Source organism: Chenopodium quinoa, unplaced genomic scaffold (assembly GCF_001683475.1).
Source record: "Chenopodium quinoa cultivar QQ74 unplaced genomic scaffold, ASM168347v1, whole genome shotgun sequence".
NCBI lineage: Eukaryota > Viridiplantae > Streptophyta > Magnoliopsida > Caryophyllales > Amaranthaceae > Chenopodium > Chenopodium quinoa.
The window spans coordinates 1,947,025-1,966,068 of NW_018742815.1; the positions used below are offsets into that span (position 1 = coordinate 1,947,025).

Here is a 19,044-nt window from a genome sequence, read left to right on the forward strand (position 1 = left end):
TTCAGGTCCGGACTTGAAAACCCCGGGTTTAGACCGGGTCCGGACCGGGACCGGAAACCTGGATTTTCAAGGACCGGGACCGGACCTGAATCAACGGGTCCGGGTCAGGTCCGGTCCGGTCCAGTTTTTGTACACCCCTAATTACCACCACTTAACAGATCCCATTTAAGAATCCGTTAAGTGGGCCCATAAAGCCATGTGTCGCTTTATTATTGGCAAAAAAAAAAAAACCTAAAACCATCCCAACCCCACCAACGCGCCACCATGCCCTCCCCGAACCCCCCACCGACGGCGCGTCTCATCCCCCAACCTACCTGAACCCCTCCTTCCCTTTCCCGCAACCGTAATCGACTCCAAAAACCACCAATCCCACAACCCTTAACAGCAACGAATCCTCCAAAACAACCACGAATCCGGCCACAAATGGCCAAAATCAGCCGGTTAAGGCCACTCAGCCCCAAAACCGGCCGATTTCGGCCATTGTGATCTGGTTCGTGGCCGTTTTGGGGAAGGAGGGTTTTGGGTTTGGAGGTTTTTGGGGGTGGCACGGTTGCGGGAAAGGGAGGGGGAGGGTTCAGGTGTGTTGGGAGTGTTGGTGCGTCGCTGTTGGTGGATTCGGGGAGGGCGGTGGTGGCGCTATATATGGTTCATGTTTCAAAAGGGGATTGGGTTGGACTGAAACAATCAAGTTACAAAGGTGACCTTGCCAAGGTCTGATTTGATTTTCTTACCGTCTCAGTGACTCATTTGATGTTTTGTTACTTGTTGCAAACTTACCTTTGTAATATTTGGTTATAATTGTTGTAGGTTGTAGATGTTGACACTGTAAAGCACAAAGTTACTGTGAAAGTTACTCCTAAGTTGAACGCCTTAACTTTATCAGATAAACTAGTATGCAATACGCATGTACTTAATTATCTTTACAAGTAGTACTTCAAACATAGGCATATTCTAAAGTCTGAAATTTATTAACATCAATTTTGGCTGCTCTTTGCTTTTCTCAAGAAGGTGTAGATTACTTGTATAAGACAGCTGCTCAGAGTTCAGTTATCACAGGAGATATACATCCAAGTATACAAGAAGTTGAAAACTTTCGAGAAATTGGAGAATCTGATGCAGATATGGCGACTTTATTTAAAGGAATAGAAAGGGTTGTTGGATGAGGGAAGATGCAGTTGTGGTGGTGAAAGGTGATTCAAAGAATTTGAAGGGATTTGTTGAGTATGTGGAGGGAGATATCGTTCATATTAGACCTACACCTACTGAGAAGATACCTTTGGTAAAAGTCCATTCAATGTATCTATCAATAAGAAAAATGATGAATACATTCATGTTTTGATGGCTCATGTTATTCTTCTTTGTGGCAGAAAACGGTTGCTGTGCAAGGAAAGGAACTCGCCAAGTATTTTGAACCGGGGTGTCAAGTGAAGGTTATATAAGTGGTCAGCTGGAAGGTGCGACCGGTATGGTTGTAAAGGTTGATCAAAATAAGCTTGTTATTCTATCTGATGCATCAAAAGACCTTGTAGGTTCAAATTGCAATATTTCTGATTACTCTGACTTACTTGGCATGAAGCAGCATTCCCATAGTTTATGTATTTTCCCCTTTGCAGATTACCGTGTTTTCTGCACAAGTTTTTGAATCGAATGAGACATCAGAAAGCAGAACTAAATTTGGGATCAATGATTATAAGGAAAGACCTGTAAGTTCATTTGGCTTCGAACTTGCTGAATTTCATCCTCTGTCTTCTTTCCACATTCTTTGATGCTTACTTGTCATCTCCAATTTTTGCAGCAAAATTCCTCAGCCTCGAAATCTTTGCCACAACATTCATCCTGCAAATCACTTTCTGGAAGTCGTTCTTCATCTACTAGTATGTTAATTTCTGATCTAAGACTCAATTTTGGTTTAATGAAATTTCAAATGCAAGGTTTTTATTTTTTCTGAAGTCATTTATTTATTTTCCATGTACTGGTAATTGATGTTGACTGACACAGTGGGACAAGTGACTGGGAACACTTGGAAGAAACATGATTCATTCATTCGCCGCAATAAAGTGAAAATACTCCATGGTCCTTACCATAGGCGGATCTAGAGGGTTCAAAGGGTTCATTGAACCCACAGATTTTTTTTATAAGTTTTAAAAAAATTAAAAAATTGAAAAAAATTAAAAAATTAAACCCATTGAAAAAAAATTATAAGGTTTAATTTTTTTTTTTTATAAAAAAAATTAAAAAAGGATTAAAAGAGTTTTTATGAGGCAAATAATCTATTGAGTATGTTTGGCGCATTGGAAAGTCGCTGAATGTTAGAGCAGCGAGTTCCTCATAAGTCCTGCGTTCGATTCTTCTTGCCCTCACTTTTGTATTTTTTGTTTTGTTTTTTTCTTTTTTATTTCTTATTTAGTGATGATTAAATTAATTACTGATTTGTTTAATTGGTTTTGATATATTGTTAAATACTTGAATTGTTGACAAATTGAATTGTAGAAACTTGGAATTTTAAATTTTTTACTTGGTCTTTTAATTGATAATTAGAAAAAGTTTATATCGTCAAATATCACTACTACAAAAATGGGCAAAAGAACCTACAATAAAAGACCCGTTAGTTAATACAACGGGTCTGTTTAATATAAGGGAGCCAATATTAGAGATAACGGGTCTCTAACATATCAAAGGCCCCACCAATAATTCGGGATAGATAAAGAGAGAAAACTAAGAGACCCTTAGTTAAACTTAACGGCTCTCTTATGTGAGCAAGGGCCCACCACTTAGGGCGTGTTCGACAAAATATAGCTGTGAAGGTAGCTGTAGCTGTGTAGGTAGCCGTTAGCTGTCAACAAGCTGTTAGCTGTGAAGATAAATAATTTAGATATGAGTGTTCGGTAGAGTAGTGGTTGTTGACTAGCTGTTAAATATAAAAATCAATTTTTTATTTTTAAAACTATAGATTAAATTTTCAACAGCTACTTGAAAAGTTATCTCTAATTTCAAAAGCTAATGTTTCTAACTTTTCACAAAAGCTACCTCTACCACTTAAAGCTACCTTAACCACTACTTTGCTAAACACTCACATTTTTTGTTGAGTAGTGGTTTGACTTGGTCAAACCTCTAAAAGCTACCTTAAAGCTACTCAAAAGCTAACGCCGAACACGCCCTTAAACAACAAAACCCTACCCCTTTCTCTTCTTATTTCCCAAGCTTTACCACGCCATTCACGCCGTTTTCTCTTTCTCTTTCCTCTTCTATCCTCTTATCTCCTTTCCCAGAGCAAAAACGCCGCTACCACCACCTCCTTAACGTCGATGTCGCTTATCTCTTCCTTAACGTCGATGTCGCTTATTTCTTCCGTCCTCAACATTAGCGTTGCTTCCTCCTCAACGCCAAAGGAGAAATCGCCCCCTCACTTTGCCGGGGATGCGTCGGTGTCGAGTTGATGCTTAAATTGGTATTGTTTGAAGAATTGCATCGCTACATATTTGGTAAGCAGGAGATTGTCGTTTAAGATGAATTTGATTTATGTTTAATCTTCTTAGGTAATTTTTAAATTTGGGTTGTTTCACATTTTTGTGTAATTATGTCATATCAGTTAAATTTATGGAGTATTTTTTTGCATAACAATCGTTTTTGAGAGAAAAAAAATTCAATAATCTTGGTTTTTGTGTGAAATTAATCAGGGTTTATTAGTATATTTTTCTGGAGTTTGGTTTATTACCCCTTATTGTTCTTCGATTTATACACCATTTGTGATTATAGGTTGAACCGCAACTACTCTCTTACGTTTGTTGCTTAAATTCGCTGAAAATCAAGTCCGAAAATTGAACTGGGCATGCATCTAAATTTGTTGCTATTCTCTACATAACTCATCGATTTGCTGGAGTCCAATTTTTTCTTGAATTTTGAGGTACTTGATTTCATCCCTTGTTCCTAATTTCTTGAATTTAACTTATTTCTTTTCTGCCTTTGTTTTATTTTTATTTTTTCTTATTGGCAGTGTTCATTTTCTGCCTTCAATCTTCACAAGAAAAAGGAAAGAAAGGAGGTCGGTGCATATACTGGGTGGTCAAAGTTCATTATTGAATTTTATTGTAATTAGAGATTAGAGAATTACAATGAGACTAATGTAACATTTTTTTTTTATTATTCTTCACACTATTGCTCAAGTAGTACATTGCTGTGTTGTAACTCTATTTTGCTTAATTTCAATATCATTTTATTTTTTGTTATTTTGTTTTTATGCTTATTTATTTTTTTTATATTGATTTTTGCTCAACTCCGCCAATTTTAATAGTGCGTGACATTCAAATTTCAAAAATCAATTTTTTTTGTTAAATTAAAGATTTAACAGACCCGTTGTGTAAGGTACCAGGTTTGTTTAATATCACTAAACAGACCCGTTGTGTAAGGTACCAGGTTTGTTTAATATCACTAAACAGACCATAGATTTCATATAACGGGTCTCTTTCCCTTTTAAAATTATCTCCTTATTGGTTATAGAACAGACCGCCTATCTCCAGCAACTGATCTATTTGTTCTAACAAACAGACCCCCCTTATGATTGGGTCTCTCTATCAAACAGACCCCTGAGATAGAGACCCGTCCAAAAGCGGTCTCTCAGGCATTTTTGGACGGGTCTCTTTACTTATTTTTGTAGTAGTGTATGTGTTTACTAGGTTAATCCCGTGCGATGCACAGTTTATAATAAGAATTGAATTATAAACTTTTAACACATATTGAAATAAAATAACTACTTCCTCCGTTTTCCTAATTAATTTTTTTATTTAATATGAATATACAATTCCCAAAAGTGTATAATTTTCATATTTAATTAGGAAATTTCAATTAAATTATATTATTAACTTTTGTTAACAAATCATAAATAACTAAATAACATAATATCTATAGAAAACCAAAAATTTAAAAATTCAAATCGAATTTAATTTTCAAAGCAATGTTAAATAGGGTAGCTTGTAAAGGAAAAATATGACATCATATCATCCATGTATTTTGGAGGGAAAAAATAAAATAAGAAAGTGACACGTAGGCAGTGATGACATCAGCGGTTGTTACTTTAGTATATATGTAGATAGATTTGGGACTTAGGATTTTTGTTTTATGTGTAATATAATTTTTTGCAATAGATTATACTTTAAAAGTAGTAGATTTATAGAAGTAGTAATGTTGTAACTAGTATATACTTTAAAATTGAAAATAACAATTATAGATTGTTTATTTTGTGTATTATTGTAGATTGTAGAGCTTTTGTTACCAACTTACAATGAGTTTAGAGTATTTTTGGAAACGTGTCGGGAAGTCGCAAAAGTCCTTTACTTGTTCTTCGCCTAGTCCAAGGAATCCTCCGATAAAAGAAGATATTGTGTCTCCTATTCATGATGCGGATAATTGAGTCGCAAAATTTGAACATATGCATTGAATATTTAATTAATATATGATCATCGTTTAAGATTTCGAACCCACGGTTCGGAATTCCTGGATACGCCACTGGTCCTTACAAAGGATATCGCGGTTATGTTAAGGGTGTCAATGGACAGAATGTGAAGGTTGAGTTAGAGGCTCAGATGAAAGTGATTACTAGCAAGTTTTCCAACAATTTCAAGTATAATTCATAGTTCCATTTTTCTTCCTATTTCGAGTTTTTGACTACTTTTGTTCTCATGTTTGCAGTTGAACGAATCCATATATCTGACAAAGTGCCTGTTTCAAACACCAGCTAGTAAGTTCCATTCTAATGTTACTATCTCCTTCATCTTCGTTTTTAGACCAAGTCGGTTTTTAACTTTTTATGTTTATGTTATCCTTCATCCTTGCAGCAATATGCCGCTATAGCGGACAGGAGGAGAAACACCTTTGCATCCTCGTACACCTTTGCATTCTATGGGAGGAGAGACACCATGGCGAACTCCCTTCCGTAGTCCACACCCATGTATGAATTTTGATGACAACTTGTAGTATTTTGTACATGGAGTTCTTGTTGCATTAATCTAACATCGTTTCCTTTTATTTCCTTTTCAGCTACACCTATTCACCATGGATCAAGAGAACCTACTCACGAAAAGTGGAATCCATTTTCAATGACGAGCCCCTCTAGACTTGTCTCTACACCTTAGCTTGTCTTGGTGTAGCGAACATATATACAATAATACAGTATGAGACTATGAGAGTACATAATTTGTATTATATGATTGGAACGAGATTGACCGTAGTTGATGGAATAACTTTTATATCATCGTACAATACTAGTAAATGTTTGGCTATAGCATTGGAGTTACTCCTTATTGAATCGTCAATCACAATCAAAAGAGATTGCAGGCATTACAATATTTTTTTGAAACAACATAAACTTTGCAGGGTAAGTACGTCAATGTTGAAGCTTTCAAGACATCATAAAATATCAGCAACTTTAGAAGGAAAACTCAGAAATAAAAGGATCACAAATGCTCTGAAGTTGATCCAATTTTTCCTGAAATGCACCAGCCTCACTTACAATGTAATCCCCATCATCAAGCCATTGAACTGTTTGATTAATGGCTTCCTCAACAACCATCTCTGTAGCATTCTTTACGATATGCTTTCCGCCCTTTTTTATCATATCCCACATACTATCAGTATATTTCTGCAGTTCAAGCTTGACCTTTTGAGCTTTTTCGTACTCATCATCCTCGGCCTTGTACTTCTTAGCATCTCTCAGCATTCGATCAATCTCTTCTTTAGATAACCTACTACTGTGATTTGTTATAGTGATTTGCCATTTATTGTTAGTGCCTATATGCTTCGATGACACGGTTAGGATACCATTATTATCGATTTCAAAGCAGACGTCAAACATGTGTTTACCTCTTAAGGCTGGAGGGATATTGGGCACAGTAAATGTACCTAAGAAGTTGTTGTCTATGGCCAAGGGTCTTTCACCCTCATATACAGGAAACCTAATCGATGTCTGATAATCGACTGCAGTACAAATATAATCCGACTTTTTCACTGGAATGGTAGTATTTCTTGGGATGAAAATGCTCATCTCACCACTATGAAGCTCAACTCCAAGAGACAAAGGAGTGACATCTAATAGAAAGAAGTCTTCATTGTTACGTACACCACTCAAGATCGAAGCTTGAATTGCAGCACCATGTGCAACAGCCTCATCCGGGTTAATGCTTTTGCAGAGCTCTTTCCCATTGAAGAAATCTTTCAGCATTTCTTGAACCTTTGGAATCCTACTGGACCCACCAACAAGGACAACATCATTAATATCTTCACTTCTCATACCAGTTTCACTCAAACATTGCTCAATGGAATCAATACAGCTTGTGAAGAAAGCATTATTCAACCTTTCAAATTTGGAGCGGGAAATGGTTGAGTGAAAATCAATACCGTCGTAGAGAGAATCAATAGAAATAGTTGCCTCAGAAATTGAAGAGAGCATTCTTTTTGCTTTTTCACAAGCATCTCTCAGCTTCCCAAGTGCCTTAGAATTTTCGCTAATGTCCCGTTTGTGTTTCCTCTTAAACTCAGCAACAAAATGGCTCATCATTTTATTGTTGAAATCACTTCCACCGAGGTGGGTATCCCCAGTTACTCCTTTCACTTCAAATATAGCATAACTTATACGAACCAATGATACATCAAAGGTTCCCCCACCAAGATCGAAAACTAGCACATTCTTGGCTGCCTCTTTGCGGTCAGTATTCATTTTATCAAGGCCATATGCAATGGCGGCAGCTGTTGGCTCATTGATAATGCGCATGACATTGAGGCCAGCAATGGTGCCTGCATCTATGGTTGCTTGACGCTGGGAGTCATTGAAGTGTGCAGGAACAGTGATGACAGCATTTTTAACTTCTGAACCAAGATAAGTTTCTGCAGTCTGTTTCATTTTCAAAAGAACCATTGAAGCTATCTCTTCTGCAGTAAATTGCTTCTGTTGATCCTTGTAAGTGACAACAATCAAAGGTTTATTCTCGTCATTGTTCGAGTCAATAACCTTGAATGGCCAGAGTTTTATGTCATTTTGTACTGATTCATCTGTAAATCTCTTCCCAATAAGCCTCTTTGCATCTGCATCATATACATGTACACAACATGAGTTCTACTCGATATTTGCGCTAGGCATTAATTTTGACCTGTGAAATTATAATGAATACTAAACATCAAAAAATACCAAACAAAAACAATTCAAAGCCCACTGGTAATCCCATGTTTTCTTGTAGTGAATACAAAGCATAAAAAAATCAAATAAAAACCCATTCAAAGCATAAAATGCTAAAATGGAGTTTGTAGCAGAGAGATTACCATAGATTGTATTAGTAGGATTAAGTACTGCCTGGTTCTTAGCAGCCTCGCCAATGAGGCGATGGCTCTCTGTGAAGGCTACACAAGACGGTGTCGTACGGTTGCCCTGGTCATTAACAATGATCTCAACGCGATTATGCTCCCAAACTGCAGCACAAGAGTATGTTGTCCCAAGATCGATTCCTATCACTGGCCCTAAATCTTCTCCCTTCTTGCTCATTTTCGTTCTATGCTCTTATTACAGCAGCTATGTTTGACAAAAATACTTCAAAGCTCAGTTAAAAAACAGTCAAAGGACAAGAAAATTCTACATTGGAAGAACAAAAATGTCAAAGCACAAACTCAACCAAAAGTTTAAATTGATGATTGAAGCTTATGATTAGATTTTCTATCATGCAACCTAACAATGGCTCTCGATAATATCAAATGAATAAATCAATCAAAAGTTTAAGCTTATGATAGATTTTTAACTCTATCAAAAAAAAGATTGGATGGATTAGGTAAGAAGAGAACTAGGCGACATGAAAAATTCAACAAAATAATTTGAAGACCATATAAATCACCAAAGAGAGAACCAGTGTTATTAGTGAGTTATATATATATAACCGATGTTATACTACCAGTTTTAACCACTCTTTTGTCTTAGTTGATAAGTTTCAACGCTTTTATAATCATAGTTCAAGTCACGACTTTCAAATCGGGGAACAAACGAACATTGTCACATCGCATAGTAATCCATCTATGATTTGGGGATAATTTTTTCCTAGATCATGAAAAAGATGTTCAACATCATACATCAAGTATTCCTCTTCCGGTGGTACATTGCTACTACTTGTATTAACTATTTCCATATCATCTTCTTGAGTTTGAAAACTTAGTGAAAGGGGTATTTCCATGTGATTTTACTCTTCGTCAAAAAAATCAGGTTGTTTTTACATTGGCTTGGATTTGTTTGAATTGGCTGGATCATTTAACACATCCCAATCAAATTGAAAATTATGAATCAATTATTCAATTAACATAACCAAATAATACAAATATCAAGTACAATCCAAATCAAAGCAACTCAACAAAACTTGAACAATTAAAGAGTTAACAACTACCAAAATAACAATTTCTATCTAACACAACTATAATACATTTCTACTAATTCTAGTGTGGGAGTGGGACATTAAATTTCATGCCTTTTAACATAATCACAAGTGAACAAGACAGCTCAATTAGAGTATTAGACAATAAACCCATTAGATACAAATTAAAATTATATATAATTACTCAAACAATCAAATTAAAGATTAAAAAAAAACTGACTTTATAAAGAATTGGAAATTGGGGTTAGAACTAATAACCTTGAAATGTAAGGGTAAATGGTCGTCGTTCGCCGGCGTCGAAGCGTATAGTCGATCGGCGGTTGGTGAACCGTGAATCGTGGTTTGAGCTTTCTGGCTTTTGTATTACATTTTTGAGTATTTCCATGGTTTTTTTTAGCGCTTTCAAGGATTTTAGTAGCTGATTATTATTTTTGAATAGTGGGCAAGTGGGGGGATATGTCGCCATGTTTGAATGTGGCAAATAATAATCCTTCTCTCTTACAACAGACTATTCTTCAGAGATGAAGTTGACTATAGCTAGTTCAACCCAAAATTGATCAAAGATATTTTTAAAAAAAACACATACACTGTAGGCCAATTCTTCTATTCAACTCCGACGCATCAAGATATAAACTATTTTATGAATAGCAAATTTTCTTAATTTTTACTTTTAGATAGATTAGGAGTTTAGGACACCCAATCTTGTGAGAAGACATTCTTAATCTATTCCATGTATCTTATTTCAAAAAAATAAAAATAAACCTTCAGTGTATATTATCTTCCTATTAATTTTCTTTATGATAAAATATAGTTGTAATTTCTGTCAATATATATATATATATATATATATATATATATATATATATATATATATATATATATATATATATATGTATATATACTTGAATTTTGTCAACATTTATTTAATCATAGTCAAGGTTTCAAGGAAGAAGGATGTGTGTGTAGGAAATTACTAGATGGCACGATTTAGAGGACAAAAAGTCAATATAATGTATTTTTGGTTTAATTGGTATTTACACAATTAGAGGAATTATTTTCACAACCCTTGAATTTAGATAGACATATGGCAAAGTTGAAAAAAAATGAAGCCATACTCAATTTCATTTTTTTTTTATAATTTAAAAAAATGACATGTGGACAAAAATGATGTAAGTTATTTTTACTCAACTATAGTTATAGATTGGCATGAATTTGCTACGAGTACTAATGTTACGCGTATGGATATGATGTGATTAATCGATAATTAGTTGTTGTAAATGGACAACGATTAGGGATGTATAAATAGCCACCTACAAAAAAATTTTCTCCCTTATGAGAGTTTCCCTATTTTCCATAAGGTTCCTTCCTTGGGAATACCTTTAAACCCATTGCTAGGTTTTTCTGCTTTTTTTTTTAAAAAAAATTTCCTTCACTTTTCTTGCTCCTTTTTCTCTCATTCTCTTTCATCTTTTTTTCTTTCAGGTCTCAATTATTAATCTTTGTAGGAGCTTTCATTGATGTTCAAATTGATAATTATAATTATGATAATGATTGAGAGTGAAATGCCATACTTTGTAATCTTGTACAATCCATGTTTAAAGCAATTTGAATTCAAATATATTTAAGACTTTTTTTTTTTTTTGTTTTTGTTTTTGGAATGTTCAACCAAACTCTTATAAATAGTGTATGAACACATATACAATAGAAATGTATGTTTACTTCTTTATCTTCATTGACTAACTACCTCTTTATTAATTGTCAACAACTAAAATTGTGGTATAAAAAGCAAGCCAAAAAAGCTCTCAGACATTGTTAACTATGACACAAGTGTTATAGGTCCAACTTATGTGGTAGTAAAATGTGTTTGGGACTTAACTTGTGGCTTCTTGAGTAAGTTTGTGCTTTTAACCCTTGAGGTAATAAAGGTTGTTAGAGGGTGTGAAGGCAGAAGAGGAAACACACGCATAAAAATAGAGAGAAAGAGAGAGGGTTTCAAGAGCTTCCATTTTCGGACTATTCAGCACAACTTTCAAGGGCTTTATTTTGGACTGTTGGATAGTCATTTTGAGATCTGGTTTGGTCGACATTGTCTCTGGACATAACTGTTGTTTTTGAGTGAATTCTACTTTGTTCATTCTCCAATTTGATCTCTTATTGATGGTTGTAGTTGGTGGGTTGTGTATCATTTGTAAACTAATTAATTTGATACTAATTTGATATCATTTGTAAACTAATTTATATTCTCGACTCCAAAGGTCATTGGCGAGTTTCAGATATTATTAGAAACAATGAATGGTGTCTTGATAGTGTGCTTCACATTATTCCCCCCAAACTTAATCCCTTTGATTTTAGCTTACCCCTTACCTAAACTTGTTCAAGTTTCAGATAGATTAAAATGGACTCTTCACAACTCTGGTAACTTTAATATTAAATCAGCCTATAATTCCACTTCTCCTTCTTGTAACCTTAATACTTCCTTCCTATCTTCCTTTGCTTGGAAAAACATGTGGAAAATTAAAGTTCCTTATAAGTATAAAATGTTACTTTGGAATTTAATTAGAGATATTCTCCCTGTAGGAACTACTCTTAAAAAGAAAATGAACTTCTTAGACCCTATGTGTATGAGATGTGAAGCCCCCTTAGAGAATACTATTCATCTTTTCAGGGATTGTCCTAACTCTTCTGCTTTTTGGTCTATGGTTTTTCATAAATTTAATTCCTTAAACATTGATTTACACCGTTTTTTTAATACTAATCTCACAGATTGGTTGGATTTTAATCTTACTAATAATTCTACTTGGAAAAAAGTTTTTACGGTTGCAATATGACACATATGGAGCACTAGGAATATGGCCATTTTTGAACAAAAAATGGTTTTTATTCAAACTACTTTTTCTATATCGATTATATTTTTTGTTTGAAATTAATCCAAGCTCCTGCTATAGACTCTCTTCTTCCTCTAGCTCTCAGATTCCAAGACTTTGGGCTCCCCCTCAAAAGGGCTTCCACAAGCTCAACACTGATGGCTCATGGATTAGTGTTGATAATGCTGGTGGAGGGGGGGGGGGGGTGATAAGATGTGATAAAGGCATTTGGGTGGCTGGCTTTGCTTCCAAATTCAATGCTCTCTCCGCTGCTACTGCTGAATTGTTGGCTATTAGAGATGGATTACTTCTTGCTTGGGATAAGAGAATCAGGTTCTTAGAATTAGAAACTGATGCTGACTCTCTAAGCAAAATGCTGAAAGACCCAAAGTCCTTTGAAGATGGTGACTTGGGGAATATCATTCGAGATGTTGCTTCACTCTTGCAAAGAGACTGGGAAGTGATTGTTTTTCATGCTAACAAATGTGTGAATTTTGTTGATGACAGACTAGCAACGATGGGCAGAACCAAGTACAAGACTGGTGATAATGTTCCTTTCTCGTACCCTCCACCTGAAGTCTATCAGACCTACGCTCTGGAGGTTCAAGAAATGCAGAATCCTTAGCTTTTCTGCGCAGCTTATTACTCCCAATGCTGCTGTTAAAAACTATATCTTTTATGTTGCGTTATCTATCTTTTATACTACGGTTATATGTAATAGGATAATTGTATGTTTTAGGATAAAATCAGATAATTGGGAAAGGATTAGTTTGCCCCCTAATTATCGATTTTCTGGACTGTCAATAGCCTTTGACAGCCTATTATCCTCTTTTGGCCTGATGATTTACATCTTAGGCATTATCATAATATAATACAAGTATCCCCTTTTGTGTTAAAAAAAGATACTATTTTTTTCCTCATTTTATCAATAAGAGAAGTTAAGGTGGACTATTTAAACGATTCCATGATTTTTATCCTTCACATCAATTAGATTTTCCACGTGTAATTCTTGTATGTTGATGGGTATCTGCATTATTGTGTGATTTAGTTGTGTGAGAATTAGGAAGATTAGATTGAATTCTGGGTTAATTGTCTTGTGTATGACTTCGTGGGTGTCGTCGTGATTATAATTCGAACACTATTAAAATTAATGTCCCGTTACAAGACTATTACTACAAAATTCACTCCGTATATATGCTAAATTGAATTGTGGGTTAATTGTCTTGTGTATAACTTCGTGGGTGTTGTTGTGATTATAATTCCAACACTATTAAAATTAATGTCCCATTACAAGACTCTTACTACAAAATTCACTACGTATATATGCTTAGGGATGTCAATGGGGCGGGGCGGGGAGGATGTTGGCATTCCCTGAAGGAGTTGTGTCTTCGATAAGTGCAATTACTAGATATATCAAGGATCACTATTATGGAGATAATAAGTTCGTTCTCTTGGGGCGTCATCATCTGTTGCTAGACTATGAGAGATGATATTTGGGCTAGTCAAATAGTCCAAAGCCCGCTAAAATGGATCCTATGAGGTCACACACAAGGGTATTGGGTTAAGCAAGTTAGAGGTCCATTAATGGGCCTCATGAGCAATTAACTAATCATGAAATGGATTGGGCTAGCATAGTTAGATTGGAAATAAGTTTTGGGCTTTTGACATGGACTCTTATTTAGAGATGAGATCTATAAATAAGATCCATGCCTAGGGTTGCAACAAAGTAGTCATAATTCACACACAGTGAATTTTGACATCAAGACAACCAATCCCAAAACCCTTATTCCCTCTCTAATTCACGGCTCCCTCTCCTTCCCCTTTGGACTCACGGCCGGCCACCCTTGGTGGCGCGTGTGGTGGTTCGTGGTGGTTTATGGTGGTTCGTTGCTCGCACTTCTCCATAAAAGGTCAATTGAAGGGTTCAATTGCAACTAACTAGCATTAGTGGAGGTCTTAATCTGTGCCCGTGGACCAAGTAGAGGAATCACGCTTGAGATTCTTTATCTCTCATTTTTCTTGCTCGATCGCATGTGGAATCACGCTTCAAAGGTACGATTATATGTTCTTTATGTGTTATGCATTAGATCTTGGGATTAGGTACTGTATGAATATGATTCATGTTTATTTCCGCTGTGTAGTACCTATAATTCCCTACATTCCCATCCCCATCCCCACCTAATATTTTCATCTCCATCCCCGCGGCGGGTCCAATTTTCATCCCCATCCCCGCCACACCGGGTACAACTCCAAAACCATCCCCGCCCCACCCCCCACTTGGATATCCATCCCCACCTAATCCCCACCAAAGACCCGCCTAATCCCCACCCAAGATCCACCTAATATCCGCATCTCAAATACACAATCTTACATAATTAATACGAATTATAAAATAAAACATTCTATACACATTTTTGTGTTATAATATAAGTGTCGTACAAAGTATTATAATTAATATTGTATTTCATGTAATTATTTTATAAATAGAATAAAAGTATGTAATTTTGCTTTAAAAGATATATAGATGTGGGTATGAGGTGGGAATGGGGCGGGTACGAAGTGGGGCGGGTGGGGCGGGGCGGGGATGGGGCAGGTACAACTTAAAATCCACCCCCGCCCCATCACCCATGGTGGGTATGGTTTTTATCCCCATCCCTGCCCCACCACCCGCCAAACCGAGACCCATCCTCGCCCCATTGAGGCGGGGATGGGACGGGTCTCCTATTTAACCCGCTCTACTGACATGCCTATATATGCTAAATTGCTAATATGACCTTCAAATTGGTGTACTATGCAAATTTCATCAGATTTGACCAATTTTGACTGACCATAATGAAAAGAAAATCAAAGGACACAAATTTACCAAGTTCAAAGTACTGACTACTCGGAGCTCGCTCTCATCAACTAATTACCCATTATAAAACGGGAAGAACACATTTTGTAATCTCTACATTTAGTAACCCAGAAAAATGGAGGGGAAAGTGGGAGAATGGCCAGCAATAGGAATCGATCTCGGAACAACATACTCTTGTGTAGGAGTTTGGCAACACGACCGTGTTGAAATCATCACCAACGATCAGGGCAACCGAACGACGCCGTCTTGGGTCGCCTTCACCCCAACTGAGTGCCTTATTGGTGAAGCTGCCAAGAATCAGGCTGCTGCAAATCCTACTAACACCGTTTACGGTTTTTTCTCACTCCCTCTTTCTAATTTTGCCGAATTTATGCTCTGATTTGGACTTATTTTTGGTGCATGCAAGTTTAATTTAGTTTAATTTGGACTCATTTTATACAATTTGATTTATTTTTTCTAATCAATTCGGACTAATTTCGTTGAATTAGGTCAAATTTTGTGCAACATGGTCAAATTGAGTCAATTGTGGTTTACAGTAATTTTAATCTAGTTCTCTTTATATTATGGGGTTAAAGTTTGTATACATTATGTTTTGTTTATAACTTTGCAAAGATTCGATTTTTATGTGATATGGCAGGGTTTAACAAGCATGTTATACTAACGTTTTGTTACTTTTGTATGATTTATGGCCAGTTTTGTTGATCCAATCTATAATAATTATGCGGGTTCTTGTTTAAATTTGTCTGTAATACTTTAATTTTAATTACAAGTACTATATTAATATTATGTCACTAGATATTAACAGTCAAAAGGGTGCAGGGGAGGGAGAAATTGTTAAAATTTGTGTAACCATTTTGTGAAATGGAGGAAGTATGAACATTATGAAGTACGAGTATAATAAACTACAATAACTAAAGTAGTGCGGTAAGCTTTTCCGGTTGTTAAGCTTATACTCAAGTCTCCAACCAAAGTGTTTTGAACGTTATGCTTGTACATTATGGAGTATTCAGTAACATTAAAGCTTCAATTCGGGTCTAGACACCAACACTTCTTAATGGATTGATGCTAATTACGAAGTATTTGCAATATAATGGAGTACCACTCTATGTCTCTATAGTAGATATATCTGAGTTTGCTAGGGCGTGTTAAATGACCGTATGGAAGAAAATTGGGTGTTAATGCTTTAAACTCTAGTTGTTTGAATGATAATATACTCTGTATTTCCATTATCAAAAACTCTAGCTGTCTGCTAGACACTTACATTATCAAAAAATCTGGTTTAGTGATTTATTGTTTCCTTAGATATTCTTTGGAATCTGTTATATATTTAGCTAGATTACACTACCCTAATATTATCTACATACATTTGTCAATGTCCTCTTTGATATCAGATATTAAGAGGATGGGAAATCTAGTTTAATGATTTATTGTTTCCTTTAATATTCTTTGGAATCTGGTACATATCTAACTAGATTACACTACCCTAGTATAATCTATATGCATTTATCAAAACCTCCTCGAATTTTATGCTTTCATCTTTGCTCATTGATAACAGATGCTAAGAGGCTGATTGGCAGAAGATTCACTGATGAAACAGTACAAAGTGATATTAAACTCTGGCCCTTCAAGGTTCTTTCCTGGCCTCATAAAGACAGTAAACCTGAAATTGCGGTCACACTTAAGGGTGAAGAAAAGCAATTTGCTCCTGAGCAGATATCCTCCATGATCTTGATGAAGATGAAAGAAACTGCAGAGGCATATCTTGGCTCAGATGTTAAGAATGCTGTCGTTACTGTTCCTGCGTACTTCAATGATTCTCAACGACAGGCAACTAAAGATGTTGCTACCCTTGCTGGACTCCAAGTTATGCGTATTATTAATGAACCAACAGCTGCTGCCATTGCCTACGGTCTTGAGAAGAAGGCTGTTCATCAAAAGCATGCTGTAAGGAACGTATTGGTGTTTGATCTTGGTGGCGGGACTTTTGATGTTTCTTTGGTGCTTGTGGGAAAAGGTTTATTTGAAGTTAAAGCTATATGTAGGAACACACACCTTGGTGGTACGGATTTTGACAACAGAATGGTGAGTCACTTTGTGAATTAGTTTAAGAGGAAGTACCATAAGGACATCAGTGGGAACCCTAGAGCTCTTGCGAGGTTGAGGTCTGCATGTGAGAGAGCAAAGAGAACACTCACATCAACCACAGAGACAGCTATTGAAGTAGATTGCCTGTATGAGGGTACTGATTTCTCTTCTACCATTTCCCAGGCTCGATTTGAGTTATTGAATATTGAGTTGTTCGGGGATTGCATGGACATTGTTAAAAAATGTTTGAAGGATGCCAAGATGGAAAAGAGTGATATCAATGACGTTGTTCTTGTGGGTGGGTCAACTCGCATCCCTAAGGTTCAAAAAATGTTGCAAGATTTATTTAATGGAAAGGAGCTCTGTAAAAGCCTCAACCAAGATGAGGCTGTTGCATATGGGGCAGCCATTCATGCTGCAATCTTGAGTGGTGTGCGACATAATCAGCAGGTTGTGCTTGTGGATGTCACTCCCTTGTCTATTGGTACTGAAATTAGATCTGGTGAACTGTGTGTTGTGATTCCGAGGAACACACCAATTCCAACAAAGATGGAGAAGAGATTTTTTACTGTTTTGGACAACCAGACCAGTATGGCTAATCATGTGTATGAGGGTGAGCGACCAATTGCTCGGGAGAACAACTTTTTGGGTGAGTTTACGCTCCATGGTATACCCCCAGCACCAAAAGGTGTTTCTAAGGTAATTGATTGCTTCAGCATTGATGCCAACGGCATCTTAACCGTGACATCAACGGACAAAAGCACTGGAAATAATAACCACATAACCATTACCAATCACAGTGGGAGGCTATCAAAGAAGGAAATTGATAGGATGGTGGAGGAGGCTAAGAAGTACAGGGCCAAAGATACGGAGCACAAGAAATTGGCAAGAGCTAAGTCTGAATTAGAGAACTATCTCACCAAGATTTGGGATATAGTGAGTGGTAACTCTGGAGGAAAAGTCGTAATACAAGGCGGGACAATGGAAGATATAATTCAACAGACAATTCAATGGTTAGATTGGAATGTCCATCTTACTGAAGCTTCTAAGTTTGAGGAGAAGTTGAAGGAGATCGAAAGCATTTGCAACCCTGTCATCACTAGAATGCAGAAGAATGGTGATGATGTTGGAGTTAAGAGAACCAAAACTGAGCCGGTCTGATTTCTAATTTGAATGTAGTATGCCTAGATAGTCCTATTATGCAATTAACTCAATTAAAGATTTGCTGATTGTTCTGAACTGATTCCAGGTTTATTAAAACAATGTTTTATGCTTTTCGTGACTGCTGTTTCTGAGACAAGGCAATCTTGCAACAACTCAAATTTTACTGTATGTTTTAGCTTTTAGATTATTCGATGATACCACTATTCCTTTTCTTTTCTTTATAATGCATATCAAAAACAGATTTCTATTTTTTACTCAGGTAAGTTTTAACAGAGTAGCTAAACAGACTAGTAAAGATTTTTTTTTTTTTTTTTTTTTTTTTGTCGTCAAAATGATCATCTAGTGGGCGCTTGAATTGGGAGAATTAAATTAAGGGGTGATAAAAGTTAAACAAGCAAAACTAAAGCAAACATAGGAGAGGGAGAGCTAGTGATGATGTAATTATCAGAAGATTTATATAATGATGGTGTGGTGATAGGTGAAGAAAGGGAGCTATTACCCTTATTTTGGGGGTAATTGGTTACACTAGGGGAGTAGAGGGAGGGTGGCCTGGGTGGGTAACCTATTACCCTCATTTGGAGAGTAATGATTCCTCCATCCCTCTTTTTCCCTCATGTCACTACAACCTAGTTCATTCATAAACACCTTGTCTTCCTACATTAATACCTCTAATGAACTA

At 36.2% G+C, this 19,044-nt stretch overlaps 3 protein-coding genes and 1 long non-coding RNA gene across 5 annotated transcripts; 3 read left to right on the forward strand and 1 right to left on the reverse strand.

The window, feature by feature from the left end:
* Nucleotides 1-3,127: 3,127 nt before the first annotated feature.
* On the forward strand, nt 3,128-4,226 carry LOC110725697. 2 transcript variants are annotated; one of them, XR_002512213.1, is made up of 3 exons: nt 3,128-3,482; nt 3,757-3,904; nt 3,995-4,226. It is a non-coding gene; the product is annotated as an uncharacterized LOC110725697 (long non-coding RNA). The 2 variants fall into 2 exon arrangements; XR_002512214.1 differs by lacking the exon at nt 3,757-3,904 and having other exon boundaries at nt 3,129-3,482.
* A 1,948-nt stretch (nt 4,227-6,174) lies between these two features.
* Nucleotides 6,175-10,057, reverse strand: LOC110725692 (heat shock cognate 70 kDa protein-like). The gene is made up of 3 exons (XM_021905172.1): nt 9,657-10,057; nt 8,308-8,554; nt 6,175-8,073 (listed from the first exon to the last, which is right to left on the reverse strand). Exons 2-3 carry the CDS (start codon nt 8,525-8,527, stop codon nt 6,422-6,424), a joined length of 1,872 nt encoding a protein of 623 aa, XP_021760864.1. The 5' UTR covers nt 8,528-8,554; nt 9,657-10,057; the 3' UTR covers nt 6,175-6,421.
* Nucleotides 10,058-15,193: 5,136 nt separating this feature from the next.
* On the forward strand, nt 15,194-19,030 carry LOC110725696 (heat shock cognate 70 kDa protein-like). Its single transcript, XM_021905173.1, has 2 exons — nt 15,194-15,448; nt 16,672-19,030. Exons 1-2 carry the CDS (start codon nt 15,232-15,234, stop codon nt 17,217-17,219), a joined length of 765 nt encoding a protein of 254 aa, XP_021760865.1. The 5' UTR covers nt 15,194-15,231; the 3' UTR covers nt 17,220-19,030.
* Nucleotides 17,427-18,362, forward strand: LOC110725401 (probable mediator of RNA polymerase II transcription subunit 37c). Its single transcript, XM_021904885.1, has one exon. It carries the CDS (start codon nt 17,427-17,429, stop codon nt 18,360-18,362), a length of 936 nt encoding a protein of 311 aa, XP_021760577.1.
* Nucleotides 19,031-19,044: the final 14 nt, after the last annotated feature.

Excerpts from the sequence above, each read along its gene's own strand:
- LOC110725696 (XM_021905173.1), top strand. The coding sequence starts at position 15,232 with ATGGAGGGGAAAGTGGGAGAATGGCCAGCAATAGGAATCGATCTCGGA. Across the intron at positions 15,449-16,671 it reads TCCTACTAACACCGTTTACG|ATGCTAAGAGGCTGATTGGC; the intron begins GTTTTTTCTCAC and ends CATTGATAACAG.
- LOC110725692 (XM_021905172.1), bottom strand. The coding sequence starts at position 8,527 with ATGAGCAAGAAGGGAGAAGATTTAGGGCCAGTGATAGGAATCGATCTT. Across the intron at positions 8,074-8,307 it reads TCCTACTAATACAATCTATG|ATGCAAAGAGGCTTATTGGG; the intron begins GTAATCTCTCTG and ends TATATGATGCAG.
- LOC110725401 (XM_021904885.1), top strand. The coding sequence starts at position 17,427 with ATGGACATTGTTAAAAAATGTTTGAAGGATGCCAAGATGGAAAAGAGT.